Raw genomic sequence first — 26,983 nt, forward strand, 5'->3', positions numbered from 1 at the left:
TGCCACCATCAGGAATTAATATATGCACCGTTGAACGCAGCATCGGGTGAAATTAGGGGTTCCAAAGATACTTGGACATGTAGAGTGCTATAGTCAGGGATCAAACTGCTCTGCCATCTGAGCTATAGCAACCAACACCAGGACCAGGACCCTTTGAGCTTAATTTTGACACTTCAGAAACCTATAGATGACGTCACAGAGACAACATCCAACAATACCACGGTTAAGTCACGGTCACCTAATATATATTTTTAAAAAATGCTCTTCTTTTGCGTATAGCATTCCTGTAGCGGTTACAGTTGGCTCTTAAAAGTTATGTACTGATTCCTGTGGTCTAAGGCTCGTACCATCAGGTTTACTGCACTCATTGTAAGTCGCTTTAGACAAAAGCATCATCCAAATGACATGTAATGTAATGTAATGTGTTTTACGGTCTGTAGGTATATGCTTTCAGGCCTTAATCAGTGTGTGTACTGGTTACTTGCTTGTTGTTGCATTCAGATGGATCTCATTTACTTTACAATTCAGAAAGATCATGTCACATTTTAATTATCATATTAGAGCATTTAGTCATTGGTCACTGGTATATTGGATTCTATTATAACATGACCATGAAAATACTTGTTTCTAATAGGCTAGGGGATAAAAAAAATCCAAACATAATAAAGACCTCATTCCACAGTGACACAAGCCTGACTGTTATTTAAACCTCTTTTCTGAGTCAGAATATATATCTTAAATTGCAGGTAACGATGGCAACAGTACTGGCTAGAGTTGCTATTGACCATTTCTGTTACTCTGCAAACAACGATTCAAGAGTCTTACCCAATTCATGCTGTGATTTATCAGCTGTGTCGAGAAAGGAGTGCAAGGAGCCACAGTTTGACCTTTGCTCTCTAGTTCTCTTTTCTTTATTTCATCCTCGACTGAACATTTCTGTCATGTGAACAACTAAAACTATGAATGTCTTCCAGGAGAGACTGTCATATTTAAACGATGTTTATCATCTGTAACTGTAAACACATTTTACTTCTGACGTGTGGCGTGACGGATGAGTTCTGAGTATATAAAAGTGTAAACATGCATTGAAGCTCAGGTCTGACTTGGCGGTAACATGGTGTGTCCTTTGAAGGAGACAACTCCTGAGTTTGGACACTGCTATTATCTATTTTTAGGTAGATTTAGGCAGCGTGCATGTGGCTGTCTCAATGTCTTATGCAAATACATCCAGACATTTGTTAACTGACACTCTCAGTCTGTCTTTTGTGAATCTGTGTGCAAACACTGACTGACATGTGGCCTTTTGACTTCAGTTAAACAGACCACTAAAAGGCTACATTAAATTTAATGAGGCTCCACACTGCCAGGTTACAGAGTTACATCCCTGTCCTCTCAGCTCTCCTCAAACCTTTCTCTTGCTGCCTCTACATTGTTCGCAGAGTATTTGTTATGCTTAAAGATACATTTCTGTTTTGCCCTATCATTTATAAGACATTTTGGGGCCTGTCAGTTAATGAGAGCATGCTGGATTGAGAAGGCACGGCCTGTGTGGTTCGTGGTGTCGTTCCTCCAGTGTCCTATCAGTGTGTTTGTGCTGTGTCTTGAATATTAATAGAGCGGAAAAGTGCCCAGAGTGGAATGAGTTTGTGGCTGCATGGAGCCTCAGTTTTCTGATGATGGTGATTAGCAGAGTAGAGGAAGGCAATACTCTGCTGTGTAGCACAGCAGAGAAACAGATGACTGTTTAGTGGTGCTTTATTTTCAGCTCTGTTTCAATACTTCATCTGGCCTAGTGTGTGAGAGTTAGCTCAGACTGTGCATTCTGATGAGCTGGATGCGTCTTCTGAATAATTCTTACATTTAACACATCTTAAATGTTACATTGTTTTTATGGTCAACAAATTATTCTTTTGCATTCAACTTTTCTTGCAAGAAGTTATTGTGTGTATCCTAATAATACATTAGACTGTCAAAAGCATGCCATCTTGTCTCGTTTTTGTCTGGAAAATGGGACAAAAAAGACCAAAGGAACTTTTCAAGCCACTTCAGCATAAACAATCTCTGTCCATTGTTGTACTCAATATGTAGCAATCTCAATTTAAATTAGGATACCTTTGTGTGGGTTGTATGTGTATGTAACAAAACGTATAAGGTGGGACATTGGGACATTGTGTGGTGAAATCTTGGACCCCTCACAATCCCGCTTTTCTGTATTTCCCTTGAAATATTGCACTTTACATTAAAGAAACATTATGCACACCTCACCCATAATTGTTTTTCACAATGTGTAACATGATGCTCATCAGCATCTACATTCATAATATTTCTTACTTTTAACTAAATAAGTATGGGATCAAGCAATGTTTAGAGAGATTTGGGCTCTCTAAATTATGCTTTCTTTTCATTTTATGACCAACAGTACACCTTCTTTTTCATCCAGTAAAGTGACAGCCCCAATGTTTTCAGTTGCACTGCCACTGTTGTTAAACTAGAATTTCTAGTTTTCAAGCACACAATAAATGCCACAGGGATGGAGTGGACAGGGTAGGGTTTGGGAGGGATTTTAAATAACAATGTTCGATTGATGACTGTCAGCAATCAGCGAAGGACAATCGGTCCAACCCTAAATTGTAGCTCTCATACGTACGTCCACTAATTGGACCATGGCAGTCTACATCGGTGTGTGAATGAATTCCAGATGGAGGCAGGTGGCACTGTTTTCAGGGTAACCTCAACTACCAGTATGAATGTGTTTGAATGGGTGAATGTGCACGGTCTATAATGTAAAGTGCTTTGTCGCGTGTACAGGCAGCGAAAAAAGACCTGTGTCTCCGTATTTCACCGTCATCCAGGACAGCAGGGTTCGCGTCCCATGTGAAGACAAAAGTAAACCATTTTTTACTTAAGTTACGTTGTTTATGTAAGTTACGTGAATCACATTTTTGAACGTAACTTATGGCAGTCATGTGACCCTTGTAACTACTATTTTACTTCCGGCATTTACGTGCATTTATTCACTGTTTTAAACAGTCATTTTCTGGCATTACCAGAAGTTTTGCCCTAAACCTAAGGTCAGTGATTTTACAACAAAAATCCACAGAATCTGCAGCCTTTTTTTACAACCGTGGGCTGTATGCGTATGCTATTTTTCGAAGGTGTGTTGTACCACAAGCCGCAATACATACATATGTGCCATGAAACTCGAGCCGCAATACGTACCTACGTGCTGTTATTTGTGGTACTGACACACGACCTCTTCTGCCATTTATGTTGGAGAACTTGTTGATTGCTGTTTCGGTAGGCATTCATGTCTTCCTCAGGATCAAGTGTAATCCCTTGACTTTTCATCAAAAACCATGAGGGCAAAATGACTGAATATCTTTAAAACTAATGACAAACCCATTAGCGCTATAGTGCTAATTTGCAAATGCCAGCATGCTAGCACTCTGAACAAACAAAGACGATGAACATGGTAAACATTATACCTGCTTAAAACCAGCATGTTGGCTTTGTTATTAACAGCATGTTGGCATTTGCATTTAGCTCAAAGCACCGCTGTGGATAAATACATCCTCACTGAGCTGTTAACATGGCTGCATACTCTTACTGAAGGAAGAAGATGAGCCTTGGGTGTTAGCTAGCTATGCTAGTGATAGCAATGTTGTTCTGTTGGTTGGTCAGTCCATCACTTTGGTGCTGAGTAAATAGCTAGACAAGACATTGATGGATTTCCATTTGGCACAAATCATATTTGGTACATTTATTTATTAGCAAGTATGGATACATTGTAACTTTGATTTCCCACTAGCTTCTTCTAAAAGAATAACTACACACAGTTTTTTTAATCTTTTAATACAGCTGTCCAGCCAGTGAACATCCCCAATTTGTGCAAGTTAAGTCAAGTGGCTATTGAGGGAGAATGCGTTGTGAATTTAAGGCTTTCCATTGCAGAGTTCCTTTACTTGTCTTACCCCACTTTTATTTCACACAAGTGATTGCATCCCCCATCTGTTCCTTAAGATTATTCTGTCCTTTCCATACTCATCCTCTTCGACTGTCAGTCTCAATTACTTTCTTTAGGTTCAGTACCCACCCCCGTTCTGCTTCCACAAAACTAAACATGTGCACACATTAGCTGGAAAGTTTTCCTTTCTCCTTGTCTTGTTTTTCAAGGTCTTGTTGAGCAGCAAGGAAAGCCCCAGAGGAATATCATGGCGACGTGCGCTGAAATTTTAATCAGGAGGAAATGGGGCGTCACAATCTCGCTTCTTTTTAGTATAAATTTGCACAGATGGACTCTTGCTGCTTGTCAGGTCCTTGTATGACACACTGAGGGCATCTGCCTGTGACAGCAAGAGGAGAAGAAGAATGGTAGAGGGGTCAAGGAGAGAGGTGAGGGGAAGGAGAAAAGAAGAGGGGAAGAAGAAGGAGTAGAAGAGCTGAATTAATTTTCTATTCACCTATATGCAGTATCTTTGTGTCTATGCAGAGGCCATCCAGGAGATGGAATAAAAGAATATACATTCAGTCTGAAGCACAGTGTTCAAGGTTCTCCCTGTGCTGGCTTTCACCTAGCTGGATACAGAATGCGGTAATGTGCAGCCCACTGCTCCTTGCATGGTGTGTTTACTCGTGTCCAAAAAAAAGGGTGGGTTAAAGGCAAAGGTTCAACTTCCCCATTATGGGATTGAGAAAGGATAAATCTTAATCTACTCTTAAATCTTATAGAGTTTTAAATTAAAGCCTTCATTTTAAGAGTGAGAATAAGAAGAAGAAGAAGAAGATTACTTTATTAATCCCACAATGGGGAAATTCAACCTCTGCATTTAACCCATCCTTTTTTTACAGACAAGTGAACACACCATGCAAGGAGCAGTGGGCAGCACATTACTGCACCCGGGGAGCTTGGAGCTAGGTACCTTGCTCACTTCAGTCCTAGACCTGTCAGTACCGGGATTCGAACCATTCGAATTGTTTACTTTTGTTTTCACACAGGACACAAAACCTTGTTCTCCTGGGTGAAAGTCCGCCGTTTGTTTGATCTGGCTGATTTAAAATGTATAAAATGTAAAACTCTCTCTGTTTATTAGATCACAAATGAGACAAAAATAAGCAAGAGCACCCTGTGGTCCCTTTGCCTCTCTCTCCCCCGTTAGGAGCTAGGAGACTTCATGGGTAGGAGAGCAGATGGAAGCTCCAGAGATGGACCTTTAAGTTAGCCGCTGTAGCAACGCATATTTAGCCAGCGAAAAATCCCAGCTCGGGGGGTGCAGCAGCTGGTGTCCAGCGGCTTAGCTGGGTCTAACCAACATAAGAAAGTTTGCTGATCCAGTGTGAAGTCAGGGAGGTCTGTGATCAGACCCCTGGTGCTGGGTTTTGCACTGACTGAATTTTAGTTGCTTCACAGGCTAACTCAAGGTCCATATCTGGAGCTGCTCTTGTCTCCTCTCGGTGAAGTCACAGAGCGGTGTGCAGTGAGGTTGATCACACAAGTTGGAAATAATCCTACGCAGCAAATCTAACTCTACAAATAGTATAACTCTAACAATACTAGCATAGCCAAATCTTTATGTGAAGCTGTGCAGAAATACAGAGTTTAAACAGGATGATATGAGTTGTAACAGTTGTGCAGCATTCAAATTCAGAATTCGAACGTTATGCATGAAGTTCCAAACTGTTCGATACAGCCCTTGTGCATATACTGTACAATTTGTTATTCAGTGTCATATTCCTCCAACCCAATAGTCTGATTAATAATTCACAGTATTTCATGCAGTCAGTGGCGCCATTTGTATTTAAAGTGTTTCACTAATTGCCTCCTCCCATCGAGCTAATTATTTCTCCATTGTGCTGTGATCCTGTAATTCACGATGCCGAGTCACTGAAAGTCACTCAGTGTGTAGAATGACTAAGTAGACGAAGAAACAACTGCTGCTTTTGTATGCTGAACTGCAGCTTATCTGTCTGTATGTGTGTGGTTGTGTGTATAAGGCCTCCGTGGAGTTGTGTGTCACAGCATTGATATTCTCCTCACAGAACCGTCAAGCATGAAATAGAAGAGCACACTTTCTGTGGATAAACTCTCAGTACAACGCTGCTGGATAGTGAGAGTCTGATGCTCTGGAGAAATCTTTTCAGTGACACTGATACTGACAGAGCACTGGGGAAAAAACCTTATTGTGTGCTGCACTGTTGTATAATGCATGTTGTGTTTTTAAAGGTACACAGCGGTGGCTTAGTAAAAATTAGGTCATTAACAACCAATTTTGTTTATATTTTACATCTCTGCTGACCATTACTCAGTGTTTTCTACATGTTCAGGGTTTATTTGAGGTGACAAAAGCCTTTGCAGCTTTATGTTGGCAGGTTGTGGGCTGGTGGGATTGTGCACTTGAGATTCAGATAAGAGTTGCATTCACAAGCTTATTTTGAGCTATTCAGCTTTCTAGCAAGGCATCCAATGCTTCTTTTTCCCCTCAGAAGCCCTAGATGTTTGTAGAGGTATTTATAACCTATGAAAATGAACTTGCAGGAAATTGAAAGCTTGCCATGGATTATAACTTAATCACATTTTATTATTATTGTCATATGACAATTTGTGAGATTAGAGAAGGGGCCAAAGTTCTTTCAAAGTGCTTTGCTTTGAGTTTAATTTTCTCATAAAATAGCTCATGAATTAGGTGGTTTTCGCAGTTGATTTTTAAATCTCAAGGGCCCTTAAAAGCACAAGCTGATATGCTTCTCAAAATGGTCCTTAATTATATTGTACAACTCTGATTCTATAAAAAAGTTAGGATGCTGTGTACAGTCATGGAAAAAATTATTAGACCATCCTTGTTTTCTCTAATTTCTTGTTCATTTTAATGCCTGGTACAACTAAAGGTGCATTTGTTTGGACAAATATAATTAAAAGGACAAAAATAGCTCATGAGAGTTTAATTTAAGAGCTGATATCTAGCCATTTCCATGGTTTTCTTGATGATGATTTTGGTTATTATCAAGAAAACCATGGAAAAAGGCTAGATATCAGCTCTTAAATTAAACTCTTATGAGCTATTATTGTTGTTATTATATTTGTCCAATTGTACCTTTATTTGTACCAGGCATTAAAATGAACAAGAAATTGAAGAAAATAAGGATGGTCTTATAATTTTTTTCCATGACTGCATATTTAAACACAATGCATTAAATTCAGAATCCAGATGTTGTGGTGCAACAAACCTCTGGTATGGTCCTATAAACCAGCTTTCAAAATATCGCTGTACTCATGTGTATAACAGTATTCCTGACTGCCTTTCTATGCTTGTTTGTGTCCACAGGTTCAGGTGAGGAAGGATTCTCTGGTGGGACGTGACGGTGTGCGGAGGATAGACTGGCACAACTATGATGCAATCAGAAGAGATGCCTCTCGATCCGGTAGGGCCAAATCTCCATAAAGTCCTTCTGCAGAAATGTTTTGTCAAATATGGATGAGACCAGCATGACATATTCATCGTGTAAACAACTCGCACAGTTATGCAAAAATATCCCATATACTGGAGAAAGATGCACACATTAGTACACTCATATGCAGATTAACTGCTCTTTCTAACACACCATCCTATTCCTTCTCTGCATCTTATTGCTCTCCAGCTCTGCAGCAGCGGTGTAATTCTCTGCTTTGAATGCAGTTGTGCTGTCATAAATACAGTTTATTTCTGCTACAATCATGACCAACTCAAATGTATTTTCTGTTCAGGGAAATCGTCCTCTATACAAACAGTGTAAATTAGTAGGAATGGGATTTAAATGAGCCGTTAAAGGCTAAAAGTTATCTTTCACACTTGTTACCTTTAGGAGGTAAAAGTGCATCATTTCTGCTTAATGAAACACATGTGTCTGTGAATGATGAGGGCTGTTTTTGTTCTGGATGTGGCTGTAAAAATATATAAATCATTTTTTTAAGTAGTTCAACCATTAGTTCATATTTATTTCATCATGTTTCATCAGCGGCTTCCTTGCTTTGAATGTCCAAGCTTTGATTTATACGGACCTGGGTTGTAAACAAATATTTTATTCATATTTATCTTCAGCTTTAACCCACATTGTGTTGTGTTCTTTAGCCATTTAGGATGTTCAATTAAATATATTTGTGTCTGTGTGTGTCTTTCCTTTGCTATTTGTATTTTTAAAAATATTTTTACGTTTTTTTCCAAAGATAAAATTAACCCTTTGTTGGATATGTATCTTCTCCCAGTTAAACATAGCTGTATGAGAAATCTCTGTTGAGTTAATAACATTGATGGTCTGCTCTTGAAATGATGGGATTTTTGTTCAGTCTGTGATCAGTGTTCACCCTTCAGCAAAACCTCTTAATCTGGTTTTGTTTGAGGAGCGTTACTGTCAATACTCTGCCAGAAAATAATGTTAAACTTTGATTTGACCCATTTTCTAATTCAAATGGCTAATATTTTACAAGGGTGTGTAGACTTTTAATAACTGCTCAAAATATGCTTGTCTACAGAGGGGATAGTGTGGTAGAACTGATGCACTGAGGTCTGGTACTTTGTCTAATAGTGGTGTCTGTATGTGTGTGTGTGTGTGTGTCTGTGTCTGTGTCTGTGTCTGTGTCTGTGTGTGTGGCAGGTAACGGGGAACAGGGCAAAGCATTCCCACTGACAGACGCTGATAGGGTGGACCAGGCCTACCGGGAGAACGGCTTTAACATTTACGTCAGCGACCGGATCTCCCTCAACCGCTCCCTGCCTGACATCCGCCATCCAAAGTGAGTTTTGTATGTGTAAGCATGTGAACTTGTGGGTATGTGTTTGTCTAGGGACGAAGAGGCGCAAAGTCTCAAGGTAAACATCAGGGTGTGGCTCCTTCTACTTCAGGATCTATCAGGAACCAAATAATGTTGACAAATTGCACATGTTGTAAGAGTCATGACTGCACTTATACCTGCCAGCTTGTTATTGTGAAGGTGAAACAGAAGACTTGCAAGAACATGAAGAATTCGCTTTGGAGAAATCTCTCACCAATTTCTTTACACTGACAACAAGCTGACAGTTTTATACAAACCTCATGATGCAACTACAGCGTTTAATGATTCATAACTGGCTTCAAGTGATCTACAGACAGCTGCCTTGTTATTTTGCCTCATTGGAAAAATCTTTTATACCTTCATTTACAATTAACTGTTTATCCGCATTCGAGTCGCGACATTAAGCGGCCCTGGACGGACTATATTCAACTCTGTTGATCTGTTCTGTATAACAACATCTATACGTCTGTCCCTCCTGGGAGGGGGATCCCTCCTCTGTCCCTCTCCCTGAGGTTTCTTCTGTAAAGCCCTTTGAGGCAAAATTGTGATTTTGGGCTATATAAATAAAATTGAATTGACTTGACAGTTCGCCAGACTATCGCAGGGCAGACACATAGAGACATAGAATAAGGCTCTCATTCACACCTATGGGCAATTTAGGGTCACCAATTAAACCTCAGTGCATGTTTATGGACTGTGGGAGGAAGCTGAAGTATCCAGAGAGAACCCATGCTGCCACAGGAAGAACATTGAAACTCCAGACAGAAGAGCTGCAGGCCGGAGTCGAACCGGCGACCCTCTTGCTGTGAGGCAAGAGAACCAGTAACCACTACACCACTTTGTAGCCCTGAAGAAATCCTGACTTACTAATTTCTTTATACTGACAACATAAGCTTACAGTATTATACAAGTCTCATGACGCAACCATTGCAATATTGATACATTGATTTGTAATAACATTTTAGATAATTTGATTGTACCACTCAATACATAAGAAGAGATATTTTTCTCTTTCAGTGCAGTTTCAACTAAACCATGTTGGTGATTTTTTTTTTTAATCCCATTTCAGTCTTCCACATCAGTCATTTTAATGGACGGTTCAATGGTGACCAGACAAAAGTAGTTCCTTTTTAGAATTTCCAGTAAAGTGCCAAGTAACCTCGGGCAAAACTGCCATTTTTCTACAAAGAAATAAATCTTCAGTGTTTGTATGAGCAGTTTCATCTGAATAGGGGCAGAGACGGGCCACAGAGGGCCAAGAGTCTGCAGGTTTTCATTCCAGCCAAAGACTGCAGCAGGTTATTTCACAGATTGGCACTCCATCAACCGGAAAGGAAAAATGAATCACCTGGTGCAGCCTTTGGTTGGATTGAAATCCTGCAGACTCCCAGCCCTTAGTGACAGATGGTTGTTGTTCACCAGAAATAAGGTTGACGATTGGACGAGAGACCTGCTAAAGCACCGGACTGACCTGGGAAATCTGTTTTTATGGATGGAGAGTGAAAGTCAAAAAAGCTTATGCAATTGTGAGTTTTCTGATGATTTTAAGAGAGAGCTGTTGATTTCTAAAGGAGGTTTGCGGGAGAGAAATGAGGGCATGACTGCTTGTATGCATCTTTGTTATAGTTTGACTGCCAAATGTAAAGCTCAAGGACTTCTTGTAAAGCACTTTGTACCTAGGTTTTGAAAAGTGTTATATATATATATATATATGTATATATATATATATGTATGTATGTTCCTGAACAGTACAAAATAAATAAGAAAGTGTGAATACTTAATTTGTAAACCTGTGCATTGAAAAAATGTTTCAATAAATAGCAGAAAATAATATTTGCATAGCTTCAAAAACAAAATACTCTAATACTGTATCATTTTTTAGTGTTTTAACACTTAAAAGACTGAAAAAAAATTAATATATTTCCAGGTATTAAAAGCATTAGATAACACAAATGTAAAGCAAATAATGAACCCATTGTGTGCCATCAGTAGTTTCATTGGACCCCCCTCTTGCACCTGTTGTGATGGTTTGATGAATAGAACAATTCCCCCCCTTACACCAAACACTTCTTTTAGCATAGTTTACTCCTTTTCATTTTCCATGCTGGATCACTCCCAACTCATCACAACAGGCACGGTTTGGAACAATTGTTCCAATTAACAACCTGCCCAGTCTATTCACAGGAGACATGTTGCCTTGCACTGACAGAAGCTGATTACACACCACACAACACCTATGTACTTATAAACCGTGTTCTCAACAGCAATTATCAGTGTCATTGATGTCCCCCCTCTCTGTGCAAGGTGTGAAGAACTGATAGATGTGGTGCTGTGTAGCACTGGAGCAGCTCTGATACGGACAGCAGGGGACTGGGGTTAATTTTCAAGGATTTGTTTTTTTAAGGATGAAGAAGAGTGAAGGGAACAGAGGAAGTATAAAGCAAAGTAATACCACACTGGTCACAGTGACCCACAGGTGCCGCACTCCAGTTCACTATGTAAATAAGAAATCAATTTCAAACTGCCCATTAAATTCTGATGTTTCTTTTGTGAAGATTTGATAGTGATACTGGAGTCAAGGTTTATTTTACCAAGCAACAAGCTTTTTTGATAACCGTTTTTGATAATAGATTTTTTTTTTTACTTTTTAACTGATAGTGTTGATTGATCAAATTTCTTAGTGTTGGTTAATGGATAAACAGTTAATTCCTAACATTAATACATTCTATATGTGTAGGATGATAATCATCCAAACCTCAGCTGTTGTAATGAATTTTGACCAGAAAAACTGACAATAGTTGTGTTTCCATCAACAAATATCTATGCACATTTTGAAGATACACATGAGAAAAGCTTGATGGAAACACCAACATTTGAGAACACTTTTAAAAAGGCACATAGAAGTTTTAAAGCTTGCTTGAGGTAACTTTTAGAAAAATAGTTACTGAGCTAAATGGGAGAGAAAAACAAGCGAACATTAAACTCACATGACTGATCGGCTGCTTCTGCTCTGCCGGACTTCTCTCCATTTTCTCTTGTGGGTGGCCAAAGTTGTCGGATTAATTACCTCTTTTTTTTTTTTTTTTGTTCTCTCTTGCACAATCTCTTCTACCGTTTACTGACAGATTAGCCTACAGCAATACATTACACTGCCATCTTCTGACCAAAGTACGTCCATGCAGCTTTGTTTATTTGCTCTAAACCAGTTGATGGAAACGCCCTTAATTGTAATTTCTTTAATGTGCATTTCAAAATTTTGCTTTAAAATTCGCTTTAACTTACACGGAAACATGTCTAATATTAGATAGTAGATACAGGTATCTGATCTAAACCCTATAGACCAAGGGGCCACATGACCAATACCATGAAGGTTGCAGGGGCCGGACCAAAACTCTGGACTAAATTCTGCTCAATATTCATTTAATCGCTTTATAAAATACAGTGTCTTGTTTTGAGCTGCTACTGAAAAGAATACATGTAATGATAAGACTGTTATTGTGGAGTAAATCAGATATAGCAGTAAAAAGTAGTAAACACTCCAATCCCTATATCACTTTTCCATTTATTTTAAATACAACTCTAAATTACCTTTAGCAAGGTTCCTATTGGTGTTTTTGTATTATATGGCTTGTTTTTCATGTTTTGGAAATTTTCTGGGTGTTTTACAATATTGTAATGCTTTTATTTTGAAAAGGTGCTGTCCAGTGTGAAATGGGTGCTTTAATTTTGAAAGGTAGTGGCAAGAAAAAACAGGTGGAACGGTAAAATGAAAAACGAACGATAAATAATAACGAGTTCGTCTTAATTCATATAAAGTTGATATGAAGTATCCAAAAGGCTTCTATCTGGCTGATAGGGGCACATGGTTTGTTAAAGTTTATTTTCTTCTGTCATATATATTAGTGGCTATATTTGTTGTCTTAATTATAGTTAAAGTGCCTGTTTGCTCAAATGCTAATGCTAATGTTTGTTATTGTTTTCCCACCCCGTAGCTCTTACGGTGGATTCACAAGGTGACCAAGGAATGTCTTATTTTTATTTTCATGGAGCTACGATTTTAAATAAATCTTGTGAACTATCAGTTAAAGAGTTGACTGTCATTCAGCCAGGAATGCTACCAAACATACATTCAAACCACAAAAACAATATAGAGCATGTATGTTATGCAGTAAACTATACTAATTTATTAACTTTATGCAAAAAGCAATACGTGTTTTTGACAAGGTGCCTAGGTAACTCAGTGTATTTTGTGGAACGCGTTTCTTTGAAGGTGGGTATGCATGCAGGCAGATATATGTAAACCGCTTTCAAAATGAAAGCACTTGTATTGATTTCTAATTTCTGGGTAACCTCACACGAGCCGGACAAGGACAGCCGGGTGTGGCCCGTGGGCTGCCCAATGCCCAGGTCTGTTATAGACTCATCCATCTCCTTTTAGAGGAGTCAGTTAAGGTGGTGCTTCCATCTGATCACAATGCCCCAATGTCTCCCTGTGGAGGGAACGGACACTCCAGGGCAGGATCTCTGACCTAGAAACACTAAAAGTTCACCCAGGAAAAGCTGGAGGATGCCTAACTTGCTTTTAAATTGAGACTAGCTGCAGAAACGCCTTATTATATAGATTAAATAATGTTAACATGCTAAACATTAGTAGATTGATATGCAGACAAATTGCAGCTCAGACTTGACTCAACTATACCATGCCTTTACATTGTAGGATTGAAACTGACCAGCAAGACCTGTGGTTTTCTAAAATGTCCACTTTATAGATAAATCTACCAAACCAGAGTCACAGAGACTTCAGACTTGTGGAACTCAACCTTAAACCTCCTTTTTTGGCAAAGTGTTAAGTGTCAAAGAAAAGTCTGTAAAGACATGATGTACCAAATGGACCTGTGGCTACAGTACAGACTGCTGGATTTCTTCCTCTGACTCATTAAAGAACAAAATACTGAAAATAAACACACCAGCAACACTATAAATACCGTCTGCTGAACGGCTTCAGATCTGCTGACCCGATGCATCACAGATCAGCCTTTAGCGCTTTCCCTCTCCCTGACAGGGACCTTCTTTTGACCCTACTGTCACTTTCATGTGGAAAGCCATTTTAAACATTTTTCTCTCTCAAGGTCTCTCCGGGACAACACTTCATGTTCTCTCACCTTTTTCTCTTCATATTTATAAATCTCCTGCATCCTGTGATACGAAGTGTTTTCCATCCTACAGTCATCCGACCACCCTCCAACAGCATTGCAACACATACTGCAGCACCTTCTTCAAAACAGATACAAGTCAAAAAAGTAATTCTACATTATCATGGCCGTCAAGGGAACATAGTTACATTTTGTGAGCTCTGGTGTGGAGAAGCAAAGCAGCTGTGGAGCCAATGTGCAATAAAATGTGAGACATTATGATTTCCGTGCCTTCTGGACAGCAGCGTTTTCTCCTTAGGATTCTCAGGGTGAATAAAAGTTATTTGTTCATTAATCGCCCCTTTTTTATCAGCACAGCACTGATCTTAACAGAGAATCCAGAAGACATGAGAGTCAGTCATAAATCTTGAAATTAGCCTTGGCTGTTCATAGTATGGTCATTTCACAGATTGAACTACGGTACGTCGAACTTCGCAAAGAAATAAGGATTAAGTTACATCTACTTTTCATCCCTTTCACCACTATTTGTTGGTATTTTGTTTGTGGTTGCAACAACAAAGTGCTTTGATTATGCTGAAATTGTAATTAAATTTAACATGGTCAAATAATGTAAAAAAAACCAACTACACGGTTGCTCATAAAGTTGGAATACTTTTTTTTTTTACCTTTCCATGAAATGATTGTGACAATGTGATTTAATCCTGACAGATAAAGTGTAGATCTTTATTAATCAATCTCTTCCAAACATCACAATGAAAATGAAACCACAATTAACAGAGGATTGTGTCTGAAAACAAAATTATTCCAACTTCATGGGCAACCGTGTATTTGAGTCCTTAAAGATGTACAACTATAAGCCGTCAATAGAAACAACTGCAATCTTTTCTTTGCGCTATTGTGTTGTAACACTATTGTGTCAAATGCTGACGTATTAAACAATGAACATTTTAATCACATGACTGATCAGCTGTTTCCGCTCTACTGCGTCAAGATGAGATAAAAGAACAATTATAAGTTGACCAATTGAATCCAATTCCTGAAAACTTCTCTTTATTTTGTTTCGTGAGTGGCTAAAGTTGACTGATCAGCAACATCTTTTTTGCTGTTGTTTTTTCTCTCGCGCGCAATCTCTTCTTATTCTACTGTTTACTGACAGATTTGCCTGCAGAAATACATTACACTGCCATCTTCTGTCCAAAGTACGTCCATGCAGCTTTGTTTATTTGCTTTTGATGGAAATGCCCCTAATTCCATTTCTCTTTTAGGAAAATTTGTAGCTTATTTATGAGCACTTGTACGATGGGTTTCAATCATAGACTGTATGAGTTACCAATGTAGTCTCTGTGATGTCAGCCGTTTCTGAAGAGCCATGACGCTTCCAGTAGTTGCCATCCTGGCACATCCATCCATTTGTTTGGAGAAGCCTGTAAACATGTTTAGTTCTGCTGTTAAACGTAGGTATTTTAACATAAGGCTATGTTGGTTGACTCCCAGCCTCAAGTGGCCATTTGAGGAACTGCAGTTTTTGACACTACCCAGGCTGGGTTCATTTTGCAGCCCTAGAGGTTGCTGCTTGGTTTCAAATGAAAACCAGCTCTTGGCTTAATCATGCACAAACGAACTACAGGGAGTCAAATCTGACCCGAGGCGAAAGAGTGTTGTTCCCGACGCTGAATTCTTCCCAACTGCACCACAGAATTGACTTGTCAGTGCCTTTCTGGACCTCCAATGCTTTGCAAAAGACAGACAGGGATATGGGTGGTGGACTGGAGGGTGGAGGGGGAGCTGCGGTGTCTGTTTGATCGGTCAAAATGACAGCAGAGTGACAGCTGTCTGACAACCAGGTGCCTCATCAGTCCTCAGTGGGCCCAGACCTCCCAGCAGCATTCATTCATTCATTCATTCATTCATTTCACTCCCGCTCACTGTCTGAATGACATGATGGAGAGACAGAGTGAAAGAGAGGCAGCCAGAGAGACTTGAGAGACTGGGAGATAATTACTGTCTCTACGAATCCCCCCGACTTCTCAGAGCGAGATGGAGAAAGAAAAGGGCAGGGGAAGGAAGGGGTAGCCATCAGGTGGTATGCTTCATTACATCTTATTAAAAGAGCAACACATTGTTCAGGTTGAGCTGGTTGAGAGCACAGCAGTACTCTGAAGAAAAGGGCAGCGTCCCTGCTTCCAGAAGACTCCCTTCCCTTCTGTCAACTGGCATTTGGAAATTTAAATCAACCACACTGAATCATTTCATAAAACTATATGGGTATAACGCTTAAATGTTATTACTGTATTAAACCTAACATTTTTTTTAGAAGATAAAGTAAAACTATATGTAACTGACTTAAACTAACTTCATTTCTAGCTGTTACTATCAAATTAATTTGCATGAAAATGTACCTTTTAATTACAACATTTTTTTTATACATGAAACCAATTGAGTCCCTTTCCAAACAGACACTAAAAATACTTGAACAAAAGACCAAAAGCTATAATCATATATTACAAAAGTACATTTATTTTATCACATATATATATATATATATATATATAATTATGTTAAACGTTTTATAAGTGGTCTCACACTACCCTCACTGAGACACTTTTTAATACAGATGAAAGGCAGCAGCTGGCCAGAGGGGACTCTGTTGTAACAAAGCAAGTATGGGCAAACTCCATCAACACTACCCACTTCAGTCTTGTTATTGGATTAAGACGGAGACTAATTACTGAACCTTTAAACATATACTTAAGGGACTGCTTAAAGCAAACCACACTTGCAGTCATGAGTAATTATACTACCTCATCTTTATCACTGCCTTGATATTGTCTCATTGTTTCTAGACATATTGCATCACTTTTGTAATGCATGTATGTCTGTATTTTATTGTGTTGTGTTGTGCTGTAGTGCTTGCTGAAGCATTATATTGACACAGAAGGTCACTCAATTTTAATAAGGGACTATAGATGAAAACTAGTTCATCAGCTAACTTTGGCACATTTATTTGAAATACAAAAAATATTGATTAATGTGCACCATTTGAATAAATGGTAAACAAATCAATGATAACTAAGGTTGTTGTGTAGACTGCGGAACCTGAATGTCATGAATAGAGAAGATACAGAAACTGGAAACTCTTGTAAACTGTGTACTTTTAGAAAAATAAAATACAGGGAAGGTGTCATAAACCTTTACTAACAAAAGAGCCATTGTTGGCCAAAAAGAAAGAAAACATGTTGGAATAGGGACACAAACCTTATTTTGAGCCTTGCAGTGAAGATGAAACAGCCTACTCTAAATTAGCCTACCAACATTACTAAAAGGTCATAGTGAGCATTTATTCATTTGATTTTGCAGCGAAGACACAGGTGCAAAGAAAGCTAGCTATGGTTATGGAAAACTAGACTTGAAGTTGGCAACATTTAGAGGTTAAGGTGCAGGGCCATAGACTTTCAAAAGCTATAATGCACATTTTAGTTGACTTAAATGTTGAAACATTTTTTAAAAATAATGTAATAATAATGTATATAAGCTAGACATTTTTACAATTGAAGAATAAAAATTGCTTTGGGCCTACACCAATGATAAATGAAAAGTTAAAATGTGACATTTAATTTCTTATATTGTTTTGTGGTAGCCACGGGGAGCCAATGCAGATGGCCTGAAGAGCCACATGTTAAAATAAAGTAGTTCCCCATGCTCACGTGATAATGTTAGCATGTTAACATTGTAAATTATGCATATGAACGTGCTATCCGTACACATTTAATATTTATGCTAATGCTAATCTTAAGCATGTAATGTTTGTGTCTAAGTCTGTACACATATTTAGCATGTTATGTTAGCAGAGCACAGATGATGCTTGATGTTAATTGGGTCACGTAAAAGCTATTCTGGCATTAAGTATTAAATAAGTAGGAATTATGATCGGTTGGTGGTGCTAGGTGAAAAGTCAGAGTGCCACCAACATGCCACTCCACTAGCATGATTAAAAATGCAGTTATTATTTTAGCATTCAGTATTTTTATACATTGGTCAGTTTCCTCTCTTATGTGTTTCTTTGGTTTCATGTGTTTGTGTAGCTGTAAAAAGAAGCTGTATGCAGATAAGCTGCCCAACACCAGCATCATCATCCCGTTCCACAACGAGGGCTGGTCGTCGCTGCTGAGGACTGTCCACAGCGTGCTCAACCGCTCTCCTCCACAGCTCATAGCAGAGGTCATCCTGGTGGATGACTTCAGCGACAAAGGTACAGAGGACACACACTCATCACTGGTCAGAAAACACACACCTGCACCACTCTGCATGCAGACACAACTGAGACTTTAAGTGGACTTAGGCATTTTCTTCCTCTGTCTCACTCCTTTATTTATACACATACACACACACCACAAACCACTAAGTCATTTGTTTGCAAGTGTTGGTGACTGTTGCACAAATAATGAGCTGTTTCGAAACAAAGGCATTAGCCAGCGTTTGCAGAGGCCCAGATGTGATCTCTTGCACATCATAAGCAGACAGGGGAAGAAATAGACACACACACACACACACACACACACACACACACACACACACACACATCACATACTGTGAGTCAGTATTGCAGGAGTGTACTTCACCGGCCCAGTTGGTCATTTATTAACAAGAACAGAGAGCAGCAAGCTTTGCTGAGCTCACCGCTTTACTCTTGAGTGCATGTGTGTGTTGTAACATGTGCCTGTGAAATCTGATTTACAGCCTCAGACATTTTTAGTGCTGTAGGCTGTAGGCTGTCGTGGTTGAGTCGAAGAACCTTATCTTTAGAGTCTGCACAAGAACAGTTCCTGTAATAAAGCCATATGTGATCGAACACACATTTAAGTTTGTTTATTGTGCGCTCTATCTCTTGAATTAAAAATGATTTACACTCAAAATATGAATATAGGGAGGTGGAGAGGATCATACCTGTGTAAAAATATACAAAATGAACAATTCGCACTTAATGGATAGTGAACCAGATTAACAATTTAACCCAAAAGCAACAACATTTAAGATGTGCTGGAATGTTTATATGATTTTATTATGTGTATTTATTACAGTCTTTAATTTTTTAAACAGTTTCACAATATTTCAAGTATATCGCAACACCCCTACTAGCAATTATATAATCAGACAAACTTTATTATCTCTAAATTTGAAAATAAATGGAAAATGACACGCACAGGGGAAATCTTTTTTCATATGTGAACTGATTTTTGTCCTGACTGTGGATTAGTTTTCAATGCAAAGCCTCACCCTTGAGGGGGCGAAGCTGCATGAATGATTGTGTTTGGAGCTAAAGACTCCACTGACCTCTGAACAGATGGCGATGATGAGGTCATCGTGTGACCCTGCCAGTGGTAGCGAGGTTAGAGAGAGAGAAATCCACTTCTAGCATGGATTGGTATTCTCACACAGGCGGCTTAATCAGTTTGAACCCTGGAGTTAATGTACAGCTTTGAACCCTTGCATAATAAATCGGGGGACAAGTGCAATATTATCGCCGGGGTCTGAGCGGAGGAGAGAACCAGATATTTATCATTAAGCTGGGTTCATAGCCACTATGTGATGCATAATTTCCTCTGCACTTTTCCATTTCCTTAGATATTAAATATTGCACTGAAGATGTATGGGGAAAAAAGGGGGAAAAAGCAATAAGATGAAAGGATATTATTATTTGAGGTGGATTTGTGCTTAAGTATGTGTATATTTTTGTCATAATTTGTGTGTGAGTTTTTTGCTTAGGTTCCTGTATGGAGCAGCACCAAAAAGCAAAAGGGCTGGGTGAGATGGAATATAAATAAGGGGGAAGGAAAAGGAAGGAAACAAAACATAACCGGGCTATGCATAACTGTTTATTTAACTATATCACTGGAATGTATGTATCACCATGCATTGCAATTTTACTTGTGTCTTTGACTGCATCAGAGGTGTGATAATATCATATGGCTGAAAATAGCAACTGAGCAGAGGTTATACATCAGAAGTGGCGCTATATGAACTCCGCCATTTGCCATTGTGTGAATGGTAATGTAGTCTTTAAGCTTGAAAACATTGTGTGAAAACAGGAATTATTATCTCCAACTGGCATTAAAATACATTTTGTGGTTAAAAATGCAATCAGATAATGCTTGATGTCATGAAAGTAAAGGTCTAAATGATTGTGATATGATCAGCAGAACCACCTTTGGCCCTTATACAGTCTAGGCTATAGACTATGTTGTATGTAATAGCATAGTATAGTAGTAGTGACTGCATGGTAATGCAATAATCCAACATCCAATAATTTGTTATTAAACAAGTTAGGCAGACTAAACCAATGATTCGGAAACCAAAGAAGGAAACTAAATTCAGTTTGACATTCAGTGATGCTGGATGCCCAAACAGCCACACAGCCATATAACCTAACTACACCAACAAGTTCTCCAACATAAACAGCAGAAGAGGTTGTGTGTCAGTACCACAAGTTACGGCATGTAGGCACGTATCAGGGCTCGCATTTCACGGCACATATTAATGTATCACGATTTGCGGCACAACATCGCGTTCTAAAAACAGCATACACGTACGGTCCGCGGTTGTACAAAAAAAAAGACTGTAGTTTCTGTGGATTTATGTAGTAATACCACTGACCTTAGGTTTAGGGCAAAAAACTTCTGGTAAGGCGTAATAAAAGACAGTTTAAACCGTAAATAAATGCCAGAAATGAAGTAGTTACACTGCAATTCTTTGTTTCTTACCAAGATAAAAAACGTATATTTAGAAGTGTTATAAAATGTATCTTGTTTTTAGAGTTAATTTCTTATTTTAATTGTTCAACATGCTTATTTCTAGATTCAACAATCTTAATTCAAGACATCTTGTCAAGTGAAATTATCTGTCCATGCAACAAGATCATTTCCCTCAGATTTTAGTGTTTTTATCTTGTTTTTAGACACCCCTTGTTTGCAGTGTACAAGGGTCATGTGACTGCCGCAAATTACGTAAAAAAAATGTAAGTTACGTTCAAAAACAGGATTTGCGCAACTTAAGTTAAAATGGTTTACTTTTGTTTTCACGTGCGACACGAACCTGCCTCTCCTGGGTGAAAATCTGCCGCTTGTGCCCCATACACCACCCCAACCTCTAACCACGCTGAAATCACTAATGCGTCAGCAAGATGGCAGCGGACACATTACAGGGGACGGTGAAATTCGTGAATATAGCTTATTTTCCGCTGCCTCTACACCCAAACTATATTGGCATTTTTGACGGGAGAACAGGCTGAACCACACATAATAGACCCACACATGACAACAAACTGCAAGTGTGCAAGCAATGTGTGGCCTTCCATTTATACAACAAACATACAGACACTGCGGTCTACAACACATGCAGCAAAGTAAAGCGTCATCACAAATAATGGTGAAAACAACTTACAAATTATGCTTGTCTTTAGACTTTTATTATAATCAGAAATAAATCAGATGGAGGGCTCGGTTTTGAAAAACTGCTGGCAGTGGCAGGAGCCCGGTAAAGGGGGTGCTAATGGGTGGAATCAATGACAATACAAACGGGCCACAGTGCCTCCGCTGGTGCTATTTGCCACAATTTTAGAACTTTAGACAAACCATTCAACTAAACAACAAAAATACATGTTTGTTGCCCCCACAGTGGGCCCCTTGAGAGAACCGAACCGTCTGCCCCCACACTCCATGGGGCCATGTTCAGTTGTTTGAGCTGGACAGAGAGATTGGATCTGAATGTTGACACTTGAGACTCATGTTACTGCCAGGTGAAAATGTGGGTTAAATAGGTCAAATAATATCTGGATACAATTTGCATAAGAGACGCACCTTAAAACCAGGTGCAAAGGGGGTCATCATTAAACCGTATCTACCGTATATAAACTTTTTGAGTAATGTTCTTCCACTTTTTAAAGAACTCTGCAGTAAAGATAAAGTCTGGTTGTTTAATCTTTAAGCTGCTGTGCCATTCTGTATTTGTAGTCCATATCATGATGTGTAATCTAGAGTCAATCAAATCTGAATCTAATTATTAGCCAGTCACATCACTGCTCTCATCACTCTGAAACAGCTAAGCTAATCACAGTGACACAAGATGACAACAGCTCAACAAATTAAAAAATAATAAATCTTCAGGCAAAGGCGGATGGTGTATTTTTTAAACAATTGATTAGTGCAATAATGACATACAAACAAATTATAAGAAATAGTTTAGATGAAGCAGTCTGTGACCGCATCAGTCCAAAGCTACTTGAGTCATGATTCTTCTTTGGTCCATGTTGCAAACGGTCACATTACATCTTAAAATGTGACACAGTGACATCTACTGCACTGTATTTAACACATGTAAAGAATAAAACAGGCAAATGTTGAATTTAAAGACAGGATTAATGAGGCCCAGTAATCCAACATATCCCTCATAAACAGGCACAATACTGAGTTACAGCCGACCCTTGTGCTTGTTTTGTAGCAGCTTGATGTCATTTACATGTGATTTAATCAGCGACACTGGATGGCCATGCATAACGGCACTGCACTCTGGCGTGGCACCTCTCTAATTGGAGGCTGCAGATTTATCAACATGTTTGTCGTGCTGCCTTCAGTCGGCTGCAGGGATTTAATGAACTGAAGGAAAAGCTTGCATACAGTACAGTAAAGCAACTGTGAACAGCAGATCCATTTATTGATAATTGCACACTAATTTGCTGGCAAGTCCTGCTTCATCCCCATCAAATCTTATTTTTTAAATATGATTTAAAGGCATCCACGGGTTGGATTAATAAAAGTGGTTTTAGTGTTAATGGCCCTCATTTATCAAACGAGCGTACGTCAGAAAGTGAGCGCAAAGTGGCCGTAAGATGATTTCTACGCAAGCCTCAGCATTTATCAATTTGGACGTGAGCGGACGATACGATCAGATCTCACGTCTGCTCTCAGCTCGTGTACGTAAATTTGAGTCAGCGTGAAGTCCACACGTCTGAGTCGGAGAATTGATCTTAGACTATTGTATTGATGCCTGGAGCTGATAAAACTCTGTGGTGTTTTGATTTTTAATAGTAACAAAGCAAAACATGTTTAGACTACATCATTTATCATTAAAACATAATCCAAAAATAAATAAACCCTGCGATCGTGAAATTCTTTAAACAGAATACCAGGACATCATTATTAGTAAATGTAAAGAGGTCAATAATATTTCTCCATCATAATAATAGCAATATTCGGATATTATATAGATTATTAGGCTTTATATATCACCATGTAAACCTCGCCGGGAGTTTAATAGTCCGCTACTCTGCTGACAGCACCACTGATTCTTTTTCACTTTTTATGCTGCCAAACAAAACTAGTTTGTTGTGTTGCAGCTGTTGGACGTCAGCGTTTCACTTTCTGACTGAGAAATTCCTCTTCTTTTAGAATTAAAACTCACTTTAAAACATTGTTTACCTCCTTCAACCAAAAAGCTGAAAACTTCTAAGTCCGTGCTCCAAATGTAAAATAATCACTGAACTTGTTTGAGTTTATAACTATAAGTACTTTTATTTCATGAACCTCCGTCGCTGCGTATTTCTTTAATGTGTCTACTATATTGCCCCTTTTGTTAATTGTAACGGTGCACTTTGCTAATAAAGCTGAGTTTAGAGGGTGAAAAAATCCTCTTTTCGGCCGTATTGCGTCCTTCGGTGTCGCAAACTCTGAAGGCGAGTCTTCTGAATCGGGTATATATTAGGGCGTCGTATTTAAATGACGCTTGTTCTGAGCCGCCACATTTATCAACAGCCAATCATTCTTACGCTGTGATTGGCGAGATACGATCGTTTGATAAATCACACGTGGACCCTGTCGTAAGACGAAATATACACTCGGATCTGCGCTCGTTTCTACGCTCGCTTGATAAATGACGGCCATTGTCCTTATTTTCGTGCATTTGTGGTGCATTTTGTGCTTCTGAACCCCAAGCTGTTTCAGGTTGTCTTTTTGCTCTTTTTACATTTTACTCACTGTTTCTGTGTATCTGTGCAAAACAAAAACAATTTGAAAAAAAAAATGGAATTCATATATACATATACAACACGTTCCTAATTGCTGAGTGTCATGAATATTGCAAAAAAATAAAATAAAAATAAAATGGCTCTCTACATATTATATTTATTGAACTATTTGCATTTTTACAACCTCTACTTGCAACCTATCCTGTCCTCTTCTCTCTGTTCTGTGTAAACAGCCTGCTATTCTGTCCTATTTTTAGTGTATATTTGTCACGTGACCATCTCAGAAGAATCAGTTATGGCTTCACATTGACGCTGAGGAGAGCAGAAATGAACGTTTCTATGATTTTGACAGAAATATCACAATTTTAAGTTTAGTTTTGGATCTCTTTTCTAGCAGCAACTTTCATAACCTATGATCCGCTCCAGAACCATTGGAAAGTTCCAATTCTGACAGTAATGCTTCTTTTTAACAGTTTCTTTCTACTATAAACAGCGTATTTATTGGTGACCTTTTCAAGAAAAAATACTTTTTTCTCTGGTGGGATGGTGGACTTCGTATTTAGTTTGCTGTTGTTGACAGTCACTAAAGTTGCGTGTTGGTACAAGAAATAAAGGCACTAACTACTCACTTTACACCACACAGACAGGTAAATGGATTTACAAGGTCAGAAAAGTACTAAACGGGACCACAAAAATATCTCACATTTCATCAAACTCTCTCCACCACTTTCCTCAACACTGATGTCAACAACGTCTCTGTGCTCCGTGAGAGCCCGCAGTTACACTGATGCCCTGTTGCATTAATTGATGCTGTTTTGCTTTGGTACCTCACAGTCGACACCAGGAAGATAAACAATTGATGAGATGCTTTTTCACAGTACAGAATTATTTTCTGAGGTGCTAATTAGTACGCGGTTTCTATGTTGTGTAATTATAGCCTCGCTGCAGAAAAGTGTTGCAGGAACAGCCTCTTCTCTCCTTTTTAAAATCATAATTAATACAACTATTCCTATTTGCCTTAAAATACCTGATGATTTATATTTGTCTTATATTTACTCGGCTGTAGTTGACTTTGAGTTTTAATTAGGCAGAAAACTTTCCTTTTTTTGGGTTCTGGAAAGTCTCATGTGGATTGTGGACTTCTTCTCATTTCAAAATGTTTCACCTTCTCATGGTATCATCAAAAGTGGGAGCCCTTGCAGCAGCTACATTGTGTTTTTAGATAAACAGTGTGTTTAAGAAGCACAAGTAACAGCAGAGCGGAGTGTGAGCTGTGAGGAGCTGTGACGGTGTCAGTCGAGGATCATCAGATTCAAGGCGGGGGTCAGATGGCTTTCAGTGGAAGCCTATATTTGTTTGCTCCCCACTGTGCCCCGCTTCTCTAAATCTCTTCACTCGACAGTACAACGGTTTTAAAAGTTCTGCTTCTGACAACTTGCTGTGTGCTCGTTGCTGCCTGTTACAGCCTTAAAATGAATGTCAGTTTCAAACTTTAAAGTTCTAAAAAAAAAAAAAAAAACAGTTTGAAGTTAATAACAATAGTGTCTGAATTTCTTCCAGAATGTATTATTTTGCACCTGGTGTTTTACAGTAGTTCAAATTTGTCCTCTGTGGAGGACATTTGTAAACTTGAATATCTCCCACCCACAGCATACTACTGCATTAACTCCTTTTGCTATCTACAGAGGACATTTAGGGCTTTTCAATGATACCAAATGTGAGGGGGTGGGGCTTTGGTACCTTTCACCTCCTCACTCCTCCGTCAGTGCAAGCACATTATACGGGATAAGGAAAAGTAAGTGCATGATAGTTTTTATTGAGCAAATTTTGACTTGAAATGTTGTTGCCGTATTTTATATAAGTCTCTTAAGAACACATTAAAACATTCTCTGAATTATTTTAGCTGTATTTCAGCATAATATTTACATGTTTAAAAAAATGTCTTCTGTAGTGGACATTTGTAGTTATTTCTTTATTTATGTAGTATTTTTATTGGTATTTTTATGTAGTTATTTCTGTCGTTTTTTACGAAGCCCTCTTGAACTCGCTGTCATAAAGTGGTTGGCAATGCCATGGCATCCTCTGCCTATGGCATTGAACCTCAGGACACATGCAGAAGATGGTCCAAGAAAGACAAAAGGTTTGTCCAGGTGTCAAGGCCACTGGTAATTGCTGAGTACAACACCAACATGGCTGGTGTGGACTTGGTTGACCGAATGTTGAGTTTCTACAGGATGGCCTCTCGCACTCGGAAATGGAAAGTGAGTGCAGTTTTCAACTTTTTTGACCTAACAATCACCAACTCCTGGCTTCAGTTTAAGAGTGACTTCCAGTTTCTTGGGAAGAAACCGCTGAAGTTCCTTGACTTCAAACTTACTGACTTAGTGACAGCGAAGATGACTACACTTCCCCACGTCAAAATTGGAAACCGCAGCTAAATGCAGCTCTGAGACACTACAGCGCCATCCATCTTCCAGAGATGGTGGATGAAACACATGCATCAAGGTGTCGCAGATCCGACTACAAGAGCAAAACATATGTGATGTGCATGAAGTGCAAGGTATTCCTTTGTGTTTCCAAGAAGGGGGATTGCTTTTTGGAGTATCATACCAAATAAGCACAACAAAGCAAAACAAAACAAAACCAAAGTGATGATGGACAGTTACGTGGATGTTAAACCCTGGTATTTCTTTGTGACTAACTGGTTGCCATCAAGGTTCAGTTTCACATATGGCGTTCCGATGCCCGCTGTGGACACATGATGTCTTAAAAGCACAACAAAGCAAAAAAAAAAAGTAATGATAAGCAGTTATCTGGATGTTCAACTCATTCTCATGTTGACTTTTTGATATTTTCTATGAGATTAACTAGTTGCCATGAAGGTTCCATTTCACATGTATGGCGTTCCGATGTCCACTGCAGTGGACACATGATATTTTTTTTTAAAAAAACAACTTTTTTTTTTTTACAAAAAATGTTTTCAGTATTCTAATTACCTTACAAAGATTGGGG

General features: G+C 38.8%; 1 protein-coding gene across 1 annotated transcript in view; it reads left to right on the top strand.

Moving 5' to 3' along the window:
• The window catches only part of LOC131986188 (polypeptide N-acetylgalactosaminyltransferase 10-like), a 115,810-nt gene that overhangs the window by 20,243 nt on the left and 68,584 nt on the right, over nucleotides 1-26,983 (top strand). Inside the window, exons 2-4 of the mRNA XM_059351025.1 lie at nucleotides 7,320-7,416; nucleotides 8,626-8,764; nucleotides 18,039-18,205. Of these exons, the coding sequence (XP_059207008.1) occupies nucleotides 7,320-7,416; nucleotides 8,626-8,764; nucleotides 18,039-18,205 (403 nt within the window). The remainder of the gene's footprint in view (nucleotides 1-7,319; nucleotides 7,417-8,625; nucleotides 8,765-18,038; nucleotides 18,206-26,983) is intronic.

This window comes from Centropristis striata, chromosome 15 (genome assembly GCF_030273125.1).
Source record: "Centropristis striata isolate RG_2023a ecotype Rhode Island chromosome 15, C.striata_1.0, whole genome shotgun sequence".
NCBI classification, from domain to species: domain Eukaryota; kingdom Metazoa; phylum Chordata; class Actinopteri; order Perciformes; family Serranidae; genus Centropristis; species Centropristis striata.